The sequence below is a fragment of the Hemitrygon akajei genome, chromosome 6, assembly GCF_048418815.1.
Source record: "Hemitrygon akajei chromosome 6, sHemAka1.3, whole genome shotgun sequence".
Classification (NCBI taxonomy): domain Eukaryota; kingdom Metazoa; phylum Chordata; class Chondrichthyes; order Myliobatiformes; family Dasyatidae; genus Hemitrygon; species Hemitrygon akajei.
The window spans coordinates 45,456,984-45,477,947 of NC_133129.1; the positions used below are offsets into that span (position 1 = coordinate 45,456,984).

At 38.2% G+C, this 20,964-nt stretch overlaps 1 protein-coding gene across 2 annotated transcripts in view; it reads right to left on the reverse strand.

Annotated features, from left to right (window-relative positions):
- Positions 1 to 932: 932 nt before the first annotated feature.
- hexb (hexosaminidase B (beta polypeptide)) overlaps positions 933 to 20,964 on the reverse strand; it is a 30,805-nt gene continuing 10,773 nt past the window's right edge. Inside the window, exons 6-13 of one of the 2 annotated variants that reach the window (XM_073048297.1) lie at positions 18,465 to 18,594; positions 13,729 to 13,909; positions 12,788 to 12,874; positions 11,055 to 11,127; positions 8,603 to 8,777; positions 4,177 to 4,267; positions 2,326 to 2,430; positions 933 to 2,110 (exon numbers count right to left, since the gene is read on the reverse strand). In XM_073048297.1, coding sequence (XP_072904398.1) covers positions 2,035 to 2,110; positions 2,326 to 2,430; positions 4,177 to 4,267; positions 8,603 to 8,777; positions 11,055 to 11,127; positions 12,788 to 12,874; positions 13,729 to 13,909; positions 18,465 to 18,594 — 918 coding nt within the window. In that variant the 3' untranslated portion in view covers positions 933 to 2,034. Of the gene's footprint in view, positions 2,111 to 2,325; positions 2,431 to 4,176; positions 4,268 to 7,921; positions 8,094 to 8,602; positions 8,778 to 11,054; positions 11,128 to 12,787; positions 12,875 to 13,728; positions 13,910 to 18,464; positions 18,595 to 20,964 lie in introns of both variants that reach the window. The other variant, XM_073048298.1, reaches the window with a different exon arrangement.

The following is a 20,964-nucleotide window of genomic DNA, read 5'->3' on the forward strand; positions in this document are numbered from 1 at the left end:
ATTTGACAACACCTCAGCCAGAGTCTGCTTATAAACTGAGTTCAGCACATATTTTAGCTCCTGGATTTCAAGTTGAGTAAAGGCTTTTAGAGCATGGGAAGAAGTATCAAATTTACATATCAATAAGCAAATTCAAAATATTGTGCCAAATCAGATACTGATTGTTTTGATCTGTATGTTGGGCTGTCTGGCAGCAAACTTGCTTCAGTTAAAAACATGCTGACAAGAAAGCAGGAGCTATTAATAAGGCAGTACATCTGTACCTTTATTTGTAAATATTCTTGAATCAAACATTTTCATTGATTCAGGAAGAATCACACCTCACCAATCTGAAGTTAATTCACCATTAACATTAAGTGCATGAACATCCAGATGTTTGAGATTTTTTACTTGGGCAACCCATTTGCTCTAGATTTCTGTCTAGCTACACAGTCTGGATTTTCCAGACCTTCCAAACTGTACAAGGGCATCCAACCTGGCAATGGTTTTGTCCTGACATAATAGGATCTACTTTTAGTGCACAAGAGGGGATCTATTTAAACTTATGCAAGAAAAACCATTTTAGATCCTTCTACCCCATGACCAGCAAATAACTAGAACACATAAAACTTGTTCTTTTGGATTAGATCAAGTACAGTTTAGAGTAAAAATGCACAGAAACATCCTAGATTTTGCTGCTAAAGGGCAGCCTAATAGCAAAAAGTGAGATCAAAAACTTATAAATGCCATGAATACAAATAAAACATCTGTCCATCTGCCATATTCTTTATGGTTCTCCCCACAACCCCCCCCCCATTATAAGTGATAAGGTTGTCTGTAACCAAGTACAAGGAACTGCAAGATGCCAGTCAGCTTCAGAGTCAACTGTCAATTAATATTTCTGATGGATGTACAAAATGTTCATGAATGGTGCTCAATTACCAGCATGAGACTTTAGTCAAGAAATAAAACTTTTATTGTGATTATTCAACCAAGTGAACATTCCACACATTTGTTGGCTTTGCATAATTGATACATTTTCACTGCAGAAAGCTCAAAACACAAGTTATCATTTCAACTATGTAAAATTTGAAACACTAAAATAGACCAACTAGGCAATAACATAAAATTAGATGGTGTTCATAATGAAGGCAACTGTGGATTACAGGAAGATTTTGATCAATTAAGTTGATCAATGGATTTCAATACAGACAAGTGTAACATAACATCTTGAAAACTCAAACCAGAATAGGACTTGTACAATCTATGGAAGGGCACTAGATAGTGTAAAGGGACAGAGTGACTGGGAAGTACAGTGCATAGTCCGTTGAATGAGGTGGTGAAAAAGCATTTGTTTAGCATGCTGACAGTTATATTGCAGTTGCACATGTCATTGATAAGGCAGCAATTTAGATAGAGCAAGATTTTAAAAAGGGACCGGGGGCATTTTTGCCCCCAGGCATAGTGGTGTGTATATATAGAACTATATTTTCCAGCTTGCAAGAACTAATTGAGGCAGGTACAAGAGTTTTCATTCAAGAAGCACATGGATAAGTATATGGAGGGGTGGGGCTTAGAGGAAATCAGGACCAGCTTGTTGGTTACTATGGATGACATGGACTTGCATCAACAACTAGAGCGCCAATGCTGAAAATCCAGGGTAACAGTCAGAATGCTAGAGGAACTCAGCAGATCAGGAAGAATCTATGGAAATGAATAAGCAGATTTCATTGTGGACTGAAACTCAGAACTGAAGGGTTGGTCTCAGCTATGCCTATGCTGTACTGCTCTACAACTCTGGACAATGTAAACAGGCAGTACTTCCACCTCTTGCTGTAAAGACAGTATGTTCATGGTCCAGAAAGAGGTAAACAAATTTAGAAGTTATAAAAATATTAAAATTATACAATTTTTCCCATTCTTTATATAAAAAAGAAATATTTTTGTTCAAAATATCAATTCTCGTAATTAAAATTCACCATTTCAATAATGCAGTTAAAGTTTATTCAGACCAAGATATAATGTTGGCATATTTCTCCAAGAGAAAATCTGAATTTAGTTGAATTCTTTCTTGGCCTTGAATTCATGATCACAATAGCCGATATACAGAGGTTCAGCTGCTACGCCCCGTCTACAAGACAAAAATCAAAACATTCAAGATTAAAATTGCTTAAACTCAGAAGCATTGATGTTTCAAGAGCAATCAATCCATTAAGTTACTTTAAAAAATTATAGTTGAAACATGCATTAGTATCTACACACTAGTCTAGAAACAGGAAGTATCCAGGGTAATTAAAATGTTCCATGGTACTCAGTTGGGGGGGTGGGGAAAGAAGCATTTCTTACTGGATCATGCGGCACCGGTGTTTTGTTAGTCTTTTGTACGCATCATTCAGATTGTTTGTTTCTTCACTGCTCCAAAGGCGCTCACTTACAGCACTTGCCCGAGGCCTTCAAAGAAGAAAAGTTTAATGCAAGACTTGTGACCAAGATGCAGTCAAATCTGACATTAATAGAAAATAGCCCCAAATTAGACATTCTTTTGACAGTTGAAACTAAAAACAGTTTCACCAATATTTGGTGAATTAAGCTGTCATTGCACTCAACTTCTGCTCAAATAAGATCATGACATCAGCTGAAAAGAGTATGCCAGAGTCAGATTTACATCCTTAAAAGCCCAAGTAAAAGCACTTCTCAGTGTACAATACCCTTGGGACAACTGAAAGCTTTATCAAGGTTACAGGCTTCCTATACACCCAAGCACTAGGTACCTTGTGGTTCAGGCAACTCAAAAGATTTTGCCCAAAATTGGAAGTTAGGAGAGAGTTTTATACATAATTAGTGGGTCATGATGCACCCAAGTCAAAGGCATGGTAGTTATGACTCCAAAAATGTTTTTGTTTCTCATAACTGGAAATCTGACAAGTGTTCTGTTGGGGCATTCTTATTGGTAATGTTTATGATTTGGATGAAAATATAGGTGGTCTTAACAGCCATCCAGTTCTGTAAATACATATACTTGACTAAAGTCGCATCATTCAAACGCCAAAATAACCATAAGCTCTGATTTTCTGTCCGTTAACCAAGCTTCAATTCACACTACTTTCTGAATCCCATGTACACCAGCTTTGTGGAATGTTTAATGAATCTGAGATTGCAGCTAGCACAAGATGGATATGCTGCCCGTTGGACTTTCAGAAAGTCTTTATGATGATTCTGCCAAAATCCGTTAAAGAGAATGACTTCATTCTGTAACTACTCTCTCTCTTTTGGGGGGGGGGGGGGAAGGTAACCTCCCCATTTTCTTCCATGATGAAGAAATGTATTTAACCTGCTGTATTTCACAGCGGCATTAGTGCAAATGGAAGCTTACTGATCCATATGGTTACGTCAGGCTACTGAGCTTGCTTCCATGCTATATTTTCAACTTTAATGCCTCTTGTTTCAGACTGCACAAGAACCCAATTTAATCAATGTCCTCATTTTGTTTGACTGTAATTACCTCAATGCCAGATTGGTCCATTGCACATTGTTTTGCACCCTCAGGTGTACACTGTTCTGCTGAACAGTACTGTCATTCTTCAACTACCCTACAGCAAACACATCCTTGCAACTCCTCTGCATACTCACAAAGCTTACTTTCAATTCCAGCTTTAGCCAAAAGATACATTGCCAGGTCTCCTATTAAGGCATTGAAATAGAACCTATGAACTTTGCAATACTTCGCTCATCTATCCTGCTAGTTATAACCTCAAGTACAGCACCATATAACTTAACTGTGCTGACTGCGAATTTTTCCTTATCACATTTAGATTCCACTACTGTCATGCAAGTTGTCTTTTCTGAGTAAGAACACTTTCTGATCCATGGGGAGGTTCTTAAAATCCACAAAATTCTGAATGATTTAGAGCAGCACTTCCACATTCTTTACAGCCACTGAAAATCCTATGATACACACCAGGTGCAGAAAATGTTGCAATCTAACAGCTAGATTAAACTATAACAAATACTACAATCTGTGGCTTAATAAGGAACTGGATTCATAATTGAAATTAAAAATTAAAACCCAATTATTTAGCAGAATAGTCAAAAACTTGTATTAACACAAGGACATGCAATTCAAATTCCTTTTGAAAATGAAATAAAATGACAAGTCCATATGTAATCACTTATAGAATGCAGTTTAAGAATTGCTACCATAAACGTGAGGCAAGATTGGTTGCATCAACAAATTCTCCCCAGAGGCAAGCTTCTCCCCCAATCACCAGCTTCTTCTGTGCTTGTGTTCCTAGAGTTGAAATGAGAATGGTTACTTTGGGATATAGTATAACCACACCCAATCTTTGTTTCGCATTTTTATTATTGACATCGCAAGATTATCCACTTTTTGGAAAGTGATTCCAGATTATATCATAAATATTTAATTATATTTTAACTATTTAACAATTTTAATGGTATATAGATTCAACCTTAGGATTACAAACAGAAAAGTCCAAATTGAAATGAGACCCAATTTACCTGGGACAATTTTAATAAAACCCTGTCACTAATAACTCGCATACATTTAGATTAGATACTCAAGTAATTGAAAAACTGGGCACCATATAGTTTGAAGTTAAATAAGCAACATTTTACTTTGTTTCATACTTCATTACATTTCATGTTAACATCCAACATTCAAAACCCTAATCCAAACTTTCACCTTGAAGCAAATCCCCCCCCCCCCCCCCCCGGTGCCTTAGGTGGTTGTTTACACTCCATTTCTCATGGATTTTAGCTCATCCACACCGACATCAACAGCTTAACAGCAACAAGTCCCCCTTGTGCACATCATCCATTTCTGTAATGCACCAATGACTCAAACACACTTTTGGTACAGAAGCCATGATGTCTTTGGGAATAAAAAGACCAGAAAGTAAGCCTTTAGATTGCTGGGGCATAGAGACCAGTTCTGACCAGCATTGAACATGCTTGCCTCAAATCAGACAGACCAATAAGTACTGTTGGGATGCCATGTTACAGCTCTCATTTGTGGGACAGGACTGTATACAATTTTGATTACTTAGTATAGCAAGATATTAAGCTGGAAAGGTTGTAGAAAATATTTGCAAGTAATTTGCCAGTAGTAGAGGGTTCCAACTACAAGGAGAGACCATGACTTCTAACCCCACTCCCACCCCCAGAGCATGGGAGACCAAGAGTTGAGCTCATAGCAGTTATATGAAATCATTAGGGGAGGGGGAGATAGATAATCTGGATGGTCACAGGCTACCCACATCCCCAAGTATTTGTAGAGTCTATAACTAGAGGTCATAGGCTACAATGAAAGGGAAAATATTAAAATGCATCAGAAGGGAAACTTTTCCCAGAGAGTAATTGTCATATGGAATGAACTACCACAACAAGCTGTACAGGCAGGCATAATAAATGTCTAAAGGACTTAACAGGTATATGGATAAATAAGGCCTGGAGGGATATGGGTCACACATCTAGCTGTATGGGTCACATGGACTAGCTTCCATCTGTATAAACCAAGACTATAAGGAGGTTTAATATGCCTACAACCTCTAAAGTGTTCTAGAGAAGCAGATATAATTAGCTATCCACATTATAATGCTGTGGCAACAACAAAACTGGCTTAAAGATTAGGGATGGGCTCCAACTATTCTGATTCAAGGTTTGAGGGGGAAGAAGAGGAAAGAAGTGCTAGTGAGCAACTTGGAATGATTAAGAACAAGAATGTATAGAGTTCAGAAACAACGATTAGCATGCTAATTATCTGGCCAGTAGAGTTGCGGATAAGAAAAAATTTTACTGTAGCAAAGGAATAATAGGAGTCCAGCTCCAAATATGAACAAGAGCTTGAGCTGATGTAAAGAGGACAGTAACAGTCCTGAATGCTGACAAGTTGGTGGATTGGACTGAAACAGATTAATTTAATGCCAAAAATTGTGAACTGTTACATTGAATAAGGCAATATTAGGAGGCACAATTCTAAAGTAGTTCTGAGATTCAGTTTATTGAAACTAGCAGGGCAAGATGCTGAATACTAGAGGTTACAGGCTTAAGGTAAGGAGAGAGTTTGAAAAGGAGACATGAGATGATTTTTTTTTGAAGATACATGCTGCCAGGGGAAGGGATAGAAGCACACAAGAATGCTTAAGCAACATTTAGATAGAATCAGGTTTATTATCACCTGCATACATCATGAAATTTGTTGTTTGAGGCAGAAGTATAGTGCAAAAAAAAATTACTTCAAATTACAATAAAAATGTGCAAAAGAGGAATAGTGAGGTAGTGTTCATTGGATTGTTCAGAAATCAAACAGCGGAGGGGAGGAAACTGTTCTCAAAACGTTGAGTGTGGATCTTCTGGCTCTTGTGCCATCAGGGAGTACATGAACTGGCAAATCGAATCAGGCAAGATCCGATGTTTTGTACTCTACAAGTTGAAGTGATTAAAGAACACAACTAGAAGCTGGTGTGATCTGCCATTCAGGCCCACACCAAAATTTAAGAACCCAATAAGCTGATTTAGTGCAACATATTTCAGCACTATTCCATATTTCTCAACTTGCTTGTTATTCAGATATCTATTAATCTCAACTTTGAACAATAGCTCTGGGTGGAGAATTCCAAAGCTCATCATCCTTTATAAAGAAATTTCTCTTTTGTAGTCCTAAAATGTCACCTGGTTCTAAAATTATTGTTTGAGCTACAGCACAGTATAGGCCCTTAAACCACACTGCCCAGCAATCTCCCGACTTAATCCTAGATTATTCATAGGACAATGAATAATTACAATGACCAATTAGCCTACCAACCAGCAAGTGCTTGGACTGTGGGAGGAAATTAGAGCACCTGAAGCAAACACGCGCAGTCACAAGGAGAAAGTACAAACTCCTTACAGGCAGCACTGGGAAATGAACCTGGATCACCTGAACTGTAAAGGGTTGAGCTAACTACAACACTAATGTGCTGCCCATGTGCAGTCTTCTATTCCTCACCATAGAAAACATTCCAGCATTTGAGCTGTCACACACATTAAAAACATTGTACATTGAGAGCTTTCATTTTAAATTCTAGAGAATATATCCTTGATCTATTCACCATCTTTGTACAATTAAAACACAAACTTAAAATCAATCTCATGAATCTTTGCTGCATGATCCCTATGACAAGTATATCCTTTAATGGGTGTGGAGATCATGTATGCAATTATAATAAGGTTTATTATTCCTGCAGTCAGATCCTCTTGTAATAAAAGCCAACATATCCTTTGCTTGAATCACCACTGGACCTACATTTGACCCAACTCCTTTGAACTTTAACCGTATACAATCTCTATATTGATCTTTGATTACTCGAATTAGGTAGATTGTTTAATACTTCGATTTCATTTATTTCAGAATTTTACAGATATCCGTCTAAATATTTGTGCTAGCTGCTGCCTCTACCCATTTGACTTGAATCAGATTCTTAAGTTTGAGACACTCATAAGGTATTAGACAAACATGCATAAGCAGGGAATAGAGGGATACGAGACCATGTGCAGGCAGAAGGGATTAGTTTAGAATGGCATCATGGTCAGTGCAGACACAGTGGGCTGAAAGATCTGTTCCTGAACTGCTTTATGTTCTACATCAGGTTATTTAGACTGGACCGGAAATACTGAGTCTTTTTGTAAAAATCTTCAGTTTTGTAGTTAACATTCTGAACAGTTTCAGAAAGTTGCATTTGTTTTCCAATACATTCCAAGATCTGTTCATTTAATTAGATTTAAATTGTAGGCCAAGATTAGGCGTTCCCATGTCTCAACTCCCCTCAAAATTGCTGAAAACATAGGACAGTATTTTAAAAACATTCAAGTTTGCAACTTATTAGAATAATATCTAGGCAAGCATAAATGAATGCTCAAGGCAGTCAACTTTCTTCAAACACACCATTGAAGCTGTTAGGTTCCACTTTATAAATCCTCCGCCAGTCTTGACCATAAGAAATAACATTTAAGTACCAAGGAGAGGACAGGAGAACATTATATTTAGCAGCTGTTACAGCAGCCATTTCCATCTGGTAGCCACGTTTCCACACATGAATAATGGTGTCTGGCTTCAGCTACAATCCAGAAAACAAACAGTATAAAGGAAAAACCACATCACAATTACATTCTAGCTACAGTAATGAAGTCAGGATTTTTGATTAAAATGGCTTAAGATATTTGTAAACTTCTTAACTCCTTCCACTTCAAGTCTTTAATTTCACTATCAGAATTGCAGAGAAACCAGGCTGGATGTTTCTCAAAGTACAAAAGCATCCAAAATTGAGCTTCCAAGCAGACAGGTTTTCACTACCTATGCAAAGCAATAAAATGTGGGTTTTGTACACAACTGGTGCAGAATGCAGCAGATCCATGCGAAAATCTGAACAATACACCCACGTTAGCACACAGCAAATAAAACAGACCAATTATAAATCACTGCAGAAAAGCATTAGAATAATGCAAACAATTTTAGTAAATATTGGATAGTGTCAATTGAGTACCAAAGAGGAAAACGGAATTTAATAGCTGTTAACTGTTGGTAGACAGAGTCAGGTACCAATAATTAATAATGAAATCAACCAACCATTGAAATGGAGAGGTTCAACTTGATAGTACTTTTGCCAGTCCTGTCCATAGCTAATGTAATCTAAGTACCAGGGTGCTGCCAGGATGGTTGTGAACCCAGCTAGCGTTACTTTAGATAGCTCTGCCTTCATAGTGCTTGACAACCACACTTCAACTACAGTGTCTGGCTTAATCTGCAAGAAGAAATAATTGAGTGAAGCCAAATGTTTACAAACAAGGTACTTCTATCAAAAAAAGGCTCCAAAAGCAGAGTTCCTTTTGTATACCATTTGTTTTTACTTTCACCCTCCAAGTTGATCAAAAAAATCAAAATATTATGGTTGTTACAGTTATAGGGCTTTGCTCAACAGCATTTAAAATTCATTCTATTCTAAGAATTTGGTTCTGAATTTACTGCATTGCCTAAAATTTTAATTGTTATGACAATTAAAGTCTATTACTGCCAGTTGTGATTTCTGATCTAAATTTGTTTAAAGACCAAATCAAAATTAGTACATTAAAGCTCATCTATTTAATGAAGGGAACACTTAGTTTGTTACTGTGGAACACTGAAGTTTTGGTCAGGTAAAAATTACAGTGCAGTCTGAGGTAAACATGCTCTCCTGCACGGTAACTTCTGCAATGCAGATTCAATTGCATTAACAGGTATTCCTATGCCAAGATATTACCCATTCCAGAAATATTTTTCTTCTACAGTAGATCTTAGCTCCAAAGCTCATGATTGCATCAAACGGTCATTATTAAAGCTTCATACATTACTCCCAACTCCTGCGCATACTATCACCACCACTATTATAATTCTGGCTTCGTTTTTTTAAATTAAACTCATTAAAATGTTGGCTAAATCAAATAGTTTTGTTTTTTTTTCAAATTTAAGTTCAATTATTTTATCTTCAGATAATATTCAAACCAGGCAACCACTTCCTCTCCTCACACTCCCCTCTCCCTGACAATTCTACATTTGCAGTTTTCTTCATCTACATAAAATTGCACTTACCACCCAGTTGCTCATCTACAAATAAGTCTAGCATTGCTCCTTATATAAATTGTTTTAGTAGTATTTAACGGCAAACTAATTTGATCAGATCAGGCAAGGTCACTAGCCTGACAGATTTGCTCCATACTCCCAAAGTTTCTGGAATCAACTGAGATTCTTTATAAAACACCTTCATACAAATCTTAACCCATTCTTTAGAACTGATTACTGTTCATCCCCAACACATGTATACTGACTACTTGCTTAAACCTAAGCACTAAGCAGTATTGCACCCATATTGTACTGTCTCAGTACTTTTATACTTGTGTGCTGTAGCACTTTTTATTTGCAGTTATTTTGTAAATAACACTATTCTTTGCATTTCTGGTTAGATGCTAACTGCATTTCATTTGGCTTTGTATCTGTACTCAGCACAATGACAATAAAGTTGAATCTAATCTAATCTAAACCACATGTTAAAATGGTTAAGAGTGTTAGATCAGCTATTGATCTTCATCTCCAATCTTTGTATATTACATAACTTGCCTTTCAATCGTCAGTATACAAATTGAACTGAACAATTGTGTCCAGACCCTTTCATTCTTATATAATCCTCCAACGTGGGCTGCAAGATTAGTTTATTTTTCCCCACAGTTGTCACTAATTCAAAATGCTTTACTGTATTCAGCTTTCAAAGCTATTCAGAAATTAAAGGAATGAAAATATCAAAGTAGCATTCTTGTCATCCAATTAGACCAAAAATTTAAAAAGACAGCTTTTGCATTTCCTTTTTATACTCTTAACCCAAGCATGTTTTCCAGTTTAAAGAACAGACTTCTTGCAAAATAGGCTCGAGACTTTACTGAATAAAAGCACTAAAACTTAATGAAATCTTTGTTCTCCAGAAATTACCAGTGTCCGTCTCTCCCCCCTCCCCCACCCCCCAACATTGCTTTAGCCTATCCTAGAGATGTTCAGGCTTAAAGCTAGGATAGCAGTAGGCAGTGGAAGGACAAAAATCATAACAGCACTGCAGTTTAACAAGCAAATCTGCACATTTTAAAATAGGCATTTTATAGATTAGCCCTTTATGCATTTGAAAAATGCATGAGGATTTCAAAAACCTACTCCATTTCAAATATCACAACTGATGAACTAAATTAAAGCATGATTTCAAACTAATTATTCTAGCCTATTAAATAATGAAAAAACTAGAAGCTAGGCAAAGCAAGCAATTGAGCAAGACAGTTAGAAGCTATAAATATTGATTAAGCTTAAGCTAACAAAACCAAGTTGAAATCTCTGCAAATCATGGAATACAAGATTCTCAAAAGTAATAATTTCATAGGTTTGTACATCAATTACTTCAAGTTTAAGTATTGTACATGGTACTTAACATTAAAATTCTAGTATTTAACCCAGTACTATAACTTAGAAAGTCTGATAAAATGCAAGTTAAACTAGTCATACTTACCTTCACTCCATTATCGAAGACCTCCTGCCAGACCATATAACCCTTCAAATTAGCTGTGACAATATCTAGAATACTGCAAGTTATGAACAAAGTCAGCATGTTTAATGGTCACAAATGTGGTTTCTCTCAAAACAATAATCTTCCAATATTAGTAAACTATATAAGGAAAAATATAAAGCAAAGATCTAATGGCACACTTGTAAGGTGCTCTGAAACAGCACATCATAGCTCAATATTCAGATTTTCAACTAAGCAAAGTTAAAATCATAATGTCCATAAATCAACAAAAAACTTTGGATCAAAAATGCTGTGGAGTGGGTTTAAACACAGCCAGCTCCATCATGGGCACTAGCACCCCCACTATCACAGGCACCTTCAGAAGGCAGTGCTTCAAGGGAGCATCCATCATTAAGGAACTTTACCATTCAGGACATGCCCTCTTCTCATTACTATCAGGAGCCTGAAGAACAGCATTTTAGTAACAGCTCCACCTCTACCATCAAATTTCTGAACACCCATGAACAGAACCTATTTTGCTCTTTTTGAACTCAATATTTAATTGTAATTATTTTTAATTATTGAATTGTACTGCTGCCGCAAAACAACACGTCAGTGGTAAGCCTGATTCTGACCATACAAGCTCTCTGCAGGTTAGGACAGTGTTCTATTCCTGTGAAATGCTCAGCCTGAGCAGTTGACAAGTCAGATGCAGCTGTGAACTGATTCCAACACAAGATGCCTGTCAGCGGCAAATCCATCTTGCTGGTCTTCCATATTTTCATTCATATGAGCTGTACACAAGTCTGGCATTTGTAAGCTGGGGAGGACCTACAACTGAAATGTAATGCACTAAAATACTATGTACCTATTCCAAAATGAGTTATGAAACATTTAAGATAAAACTGCAGAAATCATTAAAATTATGGGTTATGAAGCATTGCCACAAGTGGACAAGTCAATTCATGGACATCAGCAATGCACTTAGTCCTCTAAAGTGTCCCACCAGATTCAAAAGGTACTTGACCATAATGAGCCAGAGGCATAACATTATCCTGAAAAAAGCTGTCTCAATTGAATTAATTCCCCCTTAAATTTTATTCTCTTCATTCACCCTCTTCCTCTGAAAATGTTAAAAATCAAAGTTTTGTTTCCATAATTTTTTTTTAAACATTCAATTTTCATTCCAAAATCTTGTTACCAAGATCTTCACATACTTAAATGCCCTCTGTCCTTGTTTCATACTCAACACCTAAAATACAAATCTTCGTTTTGAGTTTAAGAAACTCTGCATTTTACACAATTTGGTGTGGACTGACAAAGCTGAAATAATGAAAGGAACTGGAAATGCCAGACAGGAGTGGAGAATTCAGTCACATTTGAAGAAAGAATCTCCCAAGCTTAGCTAGCAAATGGAAAAGTGTGCTTAATACACTAAGTGAACAATTAACAGGCATTCTGAAGGGAGACACTAGCAAAGAAATTAGTATAAGATGAAGGTAAATGAGAGCCAATTAAGAGCACCATGATTAAGAATACTATAAAGACACCTTGTTGGCCTGCAGCACCTCAAATTATACAGACAAGTTAATATCCCAAATAATTTCAGTTAAACAAGATCAATGTAAAAGATTTTGCAATGAAATGGTCTATTTCTAGAAATATTAATTACATGATAAAGACATGAATGTGGATTCAAGCCATTAGTAGAAAGGTCATACTTAAAAAATACTTACTTTTGGACATAGAAAGATTCAAGTTTCCTGTAATCACTGCCAAAACCTTTCTCTTTCATAAACTTAGTAATCATGGGATTCGATCTCCTAAAGGAAATGATTAAAACAAGTACAATTTAAATCAAAATGCTTAATATACACGTACCATTTAACAAACAGGAGATTGAATACACTCAATAGGTATCAACACACTGTTTTGTTCTCAAATGTATTTTCGGACCAACTCAACCCACTCTCAACAAATTCCATTTGCACACCTAATAGTCATAAATGCAGCTTCATATTTGCACGTTTATGCAAATGCATCTAGAAGTACATCGTTTTCCACACATTATAATCCAACTTTCTTTTAAATATACAGTCTGCTTTTACAGAGCTGCTATCTGTAGATATTGTCGATGGCAAATTTGGTATAATAATCCTGAATTTGGTACAAGGTTTATCCTGAATGATAGAGTACACACACTGTAGCAGCTACATGGCACCCAGACAAAATAAACAAGTTGCTACCAATGGCTAAGCAAAGCACAGTTACAGTGTTTGATGGTAAACGGTTAGTTTCAGATTATGAAGACTGGACCACTGAGTACAGAATGACCCCAGTGATAAAGTTCAAAAGTGTCACTTAATGTTTTTATCATGGCACCATTCTTGGTCAAAAGCTCTGACCTTCCACAAGTGCTTTATCCACATTATGCTCACTAATGCATCAGTTACAAATATTGCTGTAGTCTATCAGTAAGATTTCTGATCTCAAATCTGACTATATGCAAATGAATAAATCACAACCACTGTATTATAGAGACTACTCGCTTGCTTTACTGTTTTGACGGCATTAAAACCCACATGCTTTATGAAGTAACTGGTCATTTAACTACAGTATCAGGTATGGATAATATAAAATGTTGAATCTAATGCAGGAAATGGCAAGTTCTACATACCAACATGTAAAATCAACTTCATCACCTCCCAAATGAATATAGGCATCCGGGAACACCCAGCTGATCTCTTTGAAGAATTCATTCATAAAATCATAGGTTGTATTTAACATGGGATTTACAGGTCCAAATTTCCCAGAAGGCTCCTCACCATTATAACAAGGAGTAAGGAGGTTTCTTTGACCTAGTCAGAAGAGTAGGGAAATGTGTAACAGGGTCAGAATCACATTCATTTAGCCATGCAATATTTCTAAATGCTACAGTTCTACTTTTAATATCTTAATTTAAAGACTCCATATTTACTTAAGTTGATTGCTTAAAAAAAGAATTGCATACAAAGAAAACCAGCCAGTTCTACAGCGAAAGTCCTCCTATGTTGCATTGGACAAATGTAACAATCCAAACTTTTCTTTATCTGCCTGAAGATTACAAATTCCTATAACAAAATGTATGCTTAGACTGCAGAGTAGGCTTTAAGGACAGGCTAAACATTTTTGATGACTAGTCCCAATCCCCAAAGAATTCATGCACAAAATTATAATTTTAAAGTACGAATTGTTTCCTGAAAGTTAAAAGCAAAGTTCTAAAATAGCTAGATCTATTTTTAACTTTAATGCAAATCCAAAAGGTGTTCATTGGTGTTAATGATATGGCTTGGATTGAAAAGTGTCATGGGCAGCCAAGGGGTTTGGAGTTTAAATGGCAACTATGGAAAAGTTTCTCCAGATATCATCAGCATCAAGAGCCAAAACTCTTTAGAAAAATAGTTTAGAATAATAAAGCAATCGGAAAGAGCTGAAACTTCATCGGTCATTGGAAAAGCGTTAGGCTACTGTCGGTCAATGATCAGAAGAATTTTAAAGGATAAAGTGAGAATAATGGAGCATGTGAAGGTCCTACCCCATTGAAAGCTACAATTATTACTAAGCAACGCAGTGGTTTAATTATTGAAATACATACATTTAAGTGTTTTATATGCATGGAAAGGTAAAATATATACTATATACCAAGGCAAGCGTTTGACTAACTGACGCTAAATACCGGATGTACCTGTTCCGACTAAGAACTTCCGTTTTTTTATTCCCGATCTGTGGTAACCTATGCACATCCTCCCATATACTTTAAATCATCGAGATTGCTTATAATACCTAATACAATGTAAATGCTATGTAGATAGTTGTTATACTGCATTGTTTAGGGAATAATGACAAGAAAAAGTCTGTACATGCTCAAACAACAAGTGCTGGAGAGAGAATTTCCAGGTTTTCCCGATCCGTGGTTGGTTGAATTAGCGCATGCAGAACCCGCAGATAAGGAGGGCTGACTGTATTCCCTTTTCCTATTAAGAGCCACATCCTTCCCCGTTCAAAGGCACACGAGTGAATCTGCAGATGCTGGAAATAAATAAAAACACAAAATGCTGGCAGAACTCAGCAGGCCAGACAGCATCTATGGGAGGACGTAATGATGACGTTTCGGGCCGAAACCCTTCATCAGGTTTCCCTCCTTCGGGTTTCGGCCCGAAACGTCGTCACTACCTTTGTGATATGGTGCAACTCAAACTACCTGCGTCTCAATATCACCAAGACCAAGGAGATGGTGGTGGACTTTAGGAGATCTAGGCCTCATATGGAGCCAGTGATCATTAATGGAGAATGTGTGGAGCAGGTTAAGACCTACAAGTATCTGGGAGTACAGTTAGATGAGAAGCTAGACCGGACTGCCAACACAGATGCCTTGTGCAGGAAGGCACAGAGTCGACTGTACTTCCTAAGAAGGTTGGCGTCATTCAATGTCTGTAGTGAGATGCTGAAGATGTTCTATAGGTCAGTTGTGGAGAGCGCCCTCTTCTTTGTGGTGGCGTGTTGGGAAGGAAGCATTAAGAAGAGGGACGCCTCACGTCTTAATAAGCTGGTAAGGAAGGCAGGCTCTGTCGTGGGCAAAGTACTGGAGAGTTTAACATCAGTAGCTGAGCGAAGGGCGCTGAGTAGGCTACGGTCAATTATGGATAACTCTGAACATCCTCTACATAGCACCATCCAGAGACAGAGAAGCAGTTTCAGCGACAGGTTACTATCGATGCAATGCTCCTCAGACAGGATGAAGAGGTCAATACTCCCCAATGCCATTAGGCTTTACAATTCTACCGCCAGGACTTAAGAACTTTTTAAAAGCTATTATTAATGCTTTTTGAGATAGTGATTTAGATGCATATCATATTCTTTACTGAGTTAAGTATTGTATGCAAGTAGTTTTGCTACAACAAGTGTATGGGACATTGGAAAAAAAGTTGAATTTCCCCATGGGGATGAATAAAGTATCTATCTATCTATCTAAATGCCTCTAATATAGTAATTAGATCCAATACTACCTTAGGCAGTAATAAAACTTAAAGGGAACATTACTGAAAAAGTGAAACATTAGATGAAAGGAAGTTAGCTAAATATTTTAAGAAGCATGTTAAAGGAGTGAAGATAGAGCTGCTTGAGGAGGAAAGCTCCAAAGTTTAAATCCTATGAGCTTATGGCAAGACTGCCAACAGCAAGAGTCTGGAAGTGCAATAAGCTTAAAACGTTATAGGAAAAAGGAAAGACAAAGTGCACAATTGCCAGTACAAACTTGACAGAATCAAGGCATTATCAATTTGCTTTTACTTCAACTTAATTAAAAGCTCAATTCAAATAATCCATTTGTACTGTATTTACAAATATGCATGATCAATGGATTGGACAAGCAGCCCAGCCCCATGAGGGATTGAAACAGTAATCAAATTCCACTCTCCACAGACAGTTACCACTTTACTTTTGATTTATGATCACATGCAAACCACAATCCTAATCAACAGGTCTAAAACAGCTACTCAAACTTCAATCAAATAAGGCTATGTTCAAATTGCTTCAGTATTTTTTCATTACAGTATTGCACCTCCTGTAGGACCCTCTAATGAGAAGCCAGTCTTCAGTAACTGCACAAGAGAATCAAGGTCATCCAAGCCTTGGTGTTCAAGACTCAGTATGCATTATGTTCACATTTATAGTGAGGCAGATCAAGCTTTTGACTTTTACTGAAGCATGAAGAATTAGTTTTGAACTCAACATCTACAAGTAGTCTAATAAATCAAATCTATTGTAGCAGGAGCATTGTGCAAATATATGGATTCTTTCCCATAAATCAGGAACCATTTCTTAATGACATTCACCATCTTCAATATGACAACACAAATTGAAGTGCAAATGAAGACAGAATTCACTGAACACACAAAATGCTGGAGGAACGCAGCAGGCCCGGCAGCACCTATGGAAAAGGGTAACAGTCTATGTTTTGGGTCCCAATGAAGGGTCTCTGTCCGAGAGGTCACCTGTTTATTCTTTTCCATAGATGCTGCATGGCCTGCTGAGATCCTCCAGCATTTTGTTTGTTGCTTTGAGTATCTGGGAGTACAGTTAGACGAGAAGCTAGACTGGACTGCAAACACAGATGCCTTGTGCAGGAAGGCACAGAGTCGACTGTACTTCCTAAGAAGGTTGGCATCATTCAATGTCTGTAGTGAGATGCTGAAGATGTTCTATAGGTCAGTTGTGGAGAGCGCCCTCTTCTTTGTGGTGGCGTGTTGGGGAGGAAGCATTAAGAAGAGGGACGCCTCACGTCTTAATAAGCTGGTAAGGAAGGCGGGCTCTGTCGTGGGCAAAGTACTGGAGAGTTTAACATCGGTAGCTGAGCGAAGGGCGCTGAGTAGGCTACGGTCAATTATGGATAACTCTGAACATCCTCTACATAGCACCATCCAGAGACAGAGAAGCAGTTTCAGCGACAGGTTACTATCGATGCAATGCTCCTCAGACAGGATGAAGAGGTCAATACTCCCCAATGCCATTAGGCTTTACAATTCTACCGCCAGGACTTAAGAACTTTTTAAAAGCTATTATTAATGCTTTTTGAGATAGTGATTTAGATGCATATCATATTCTTTACTGAGTTAAGTATTGTATGTAATTAGTTTTGCTACAACAAGTGTATGGGACATTGGAAAATGTTGAATTTCCCCATGGGGATGAATAAAGTATCTATCTATCTATCAACATCTGCAGATTTGCCCTTGTTTATAGAATTCACTGATCTGACCATCTCTACTGGGCTGCAGATATTTACATCTTCCTATACTTGAATATACCCTGCAGCAAGCACCAAGGCATTTAACTAGTACGATTGTAGCTGTCACAAAATTCTTTCAACTCATTATAAGTAAACCAATAGCACCTGAGAATATCAGCAGCTCTGCGGCATTAACTAACCTGATTCAAGGGACAAACCATGAACGTCATGCCCAATATCAAGCTCCCGAAATGATTACTATTCCAAGGTTCATGAAAGATAGATAGGCAGATTGGCAGGAAAAATACAAGAATGGTCTAAGCTTTCCTGGAAAAAAGGCAACATTTCCATAGATTCAAATCCCTGGAACACAAGAGCTTAAAGTGATATAGTCAGGATGGTTGAAAACTAGTGTTCATCCATCAAGCGGAGAAAAACAGCTGAAAATGGGTGGGTAGTAGCATGCCCTTATCTGTTCATCTGCTCTAGCAGGCATCTCCTTCCCCCATCCGCAAAATAAACTGCAGCTCCCACATTAGGCTTAGTCACTGACAACTGCAGGGGGAAGCAAGACACCTGCCAGGCCAAAGGCCTGCAAAAGGAGGAGATGGCAATGGCAGTGAAGGGCAACAAAAGCTGTTACTCACCTTTCCAAGACTGAGTGTGCCCTGGAGTGTCAAACTCTGGAACGACCCGAATTCCTCTCTCACGGGCATATTCAATAACTGTCTTGACATCTTTCAATGTATAAATATGAGTGACTGGGTGATATGCACCCTACAAAAGGTAAAAAATTTGAGTTTGCTTCAATATAACCATTATCTAGATAGTAGTATTTGACATTTTTAGTTCAGTAATTCTAACTCATTAAAAACAGTCTGCTATAATAATTGGGTATAAGGAATTGGAAAATAAAAACAAACAATATTCATTGTGCATGCCAAGCTAATTATGTTATGTGCAACACAAAGATCACTGGCCCAAACAGGGAACTTTTGTAATTACCCACACCACTGCAAACAACTAACCCATACAGCTTACTTTCATTGAGAGAAAAGGGGAATGTGCTATCCATTATCCATTCCCATCAAGAACAGACATCTGCAAAATAAACTAAGGTGATCTCAGAGGTGGTCAGAGACTTCTGGGTAGAGAGCCATTACCAAAGTTGGAGAGATGCTGCCAAGTCTAGAAAAGTCCAAAGTTTGAAGTCTTCCCCAGTTATACTTCACAACTTTTCCTCCACTACATTGACTGCATTAGCTTTGCTTCATGCATCCAAGTTGAACTTGTAAATTTCATCAACTTTGCCTCTGAAATTCACTTGGTTCATCTCATAGACACCTCCCACCCCTTTCAATTTCTGGAGACAAACCGTTGGCTAAAAACTATTGATTTCCAGGGTTATCTCAACTATACCTCTTCCCACCCCATCTCTTGTTAACAAAAAAATGAAACCCTATTCCCTTTTCCCAGTTTCTTTGCCTCTGCTGCAGCTGTTCCCAGGATGCAGCTTTCCATTCCAGGACATCACAGGCTTTCCCCTCCCTCTACCATCGATGCTGCCCTCACCCATACCTCCTTCATTTCCCTTGCAGCCACACTCAACCCCATCTTCCCGCTGTCTTAATATGATAAAACTTCCTCATCTTTACCTACCACCCCATCAACCTCTGCATCCAACACACTCTCTACAACCTCTGCCATCTCCAAAGGGATCCTACTATTAAACATCTTTTCCTCCCTCCCTGCTTTCCACAGGGAGTGCTTCCTCTGTGATTCCCTTATCCATTCATTCCTCCCCACTAATTTCCCTCCAGGCACATCCCTGCAAGTGGCCCAAGTGCTACAGGTGCCCATACACCTCCTTCCTCACCCCAATTCAGGGCCCCAAAGTCCTCCCAAGTCAGGAAACATTTCACCTGTGAGTCTGCTGGGTTCATCGATGCAGCTTCCTCTACAATAGTGAGACTTCTTGTAAATTGGGGACGGAGTTGTTGAGCACTTCCACACCATTCACCACATGGGGGACTTCCTGGTGGCCAAATATTTTAATGCCAATTCCCATTCCAATTCCAATGGATCAGTCCATGGTCTCCTTGTTGCAAGAGGAGGCCACCTTCAGGATGGAGGAGCAACACCTTGTATTCTACCTTGGTAACCTCCAACCTTATGGTATGAATACAGATTTCTACTTCCAGTAACTGAAATTCCCAGCCCCATTCCTTGCTCTGACCTTTAACTCTTCACCTGCCTATTACTCCTCCCTGGGGCCCTCCCTTTTCTCCTATGGTCCACTCTCCCCTCCTATCAGATTCCCTCTTCTCCAGCCCTTCACCTTTCCTACCTAGCCAGCTTCACTCATCACCTTCCAGCTAGCCCCTTTCCCCTCCCCCCCACCTTTTTGTTCTGATACTTCTCTCTACCCCCCCCCCCCCCCACCTCCAGTCCTGAAGGAGGGTCTCGGGCCAAAACATTGACTGTTTATTCATTTCCATAGTGGCTGCCTGATTGGCCAAGTTCCTCCACCATTTTGTGATGCATTTGGTTTCTAGCATCTGCAGACTTTCTTGATTATAATTACATTTGAAATGAGTCCTTACAATGTTAGTACCAACTCCCAAATACACACAAACCAAGTACATTCCATTCCAGTTTTCTATATCATCTTTCAGATCAGGATTGACCTTATTCACTCAACCCAAATTGTTTCCTCAATTTCCAATCCCATTATCCTCAAACACTTAGTCACATTGAACTCAGTTGTAATCCATTTGCACTCTTGTTCCTTCAATACCCTTCACTGAGCAGCAGATAACTTACCAAAGGGTTCATTATTACAAGGGTGCCAGCCACTTTTAAACAAGGTGTACAAGCTCCTACCCCCACTCCCCCGGGGTGGTGAATCTTTGGAATTCTCTAGCCCAAAAGGCAGTGGAGGCCATACTATTATAAATGTTTAGTGTAGATAGATAGATATTGAAATGAGGAATTTAAAGTTATAGTGAACTAGCACAGTTGAGGCAAGCATTGATAATACTGGATAGAAGACAGGCTGGAGGCCTGGAGGTTTATTCTTTTTTTGTAGGACAAATTGTTTGGTTAAACCAGAAAGATTTGAAGAGCCCAAGATTTGCAAGCCAACTG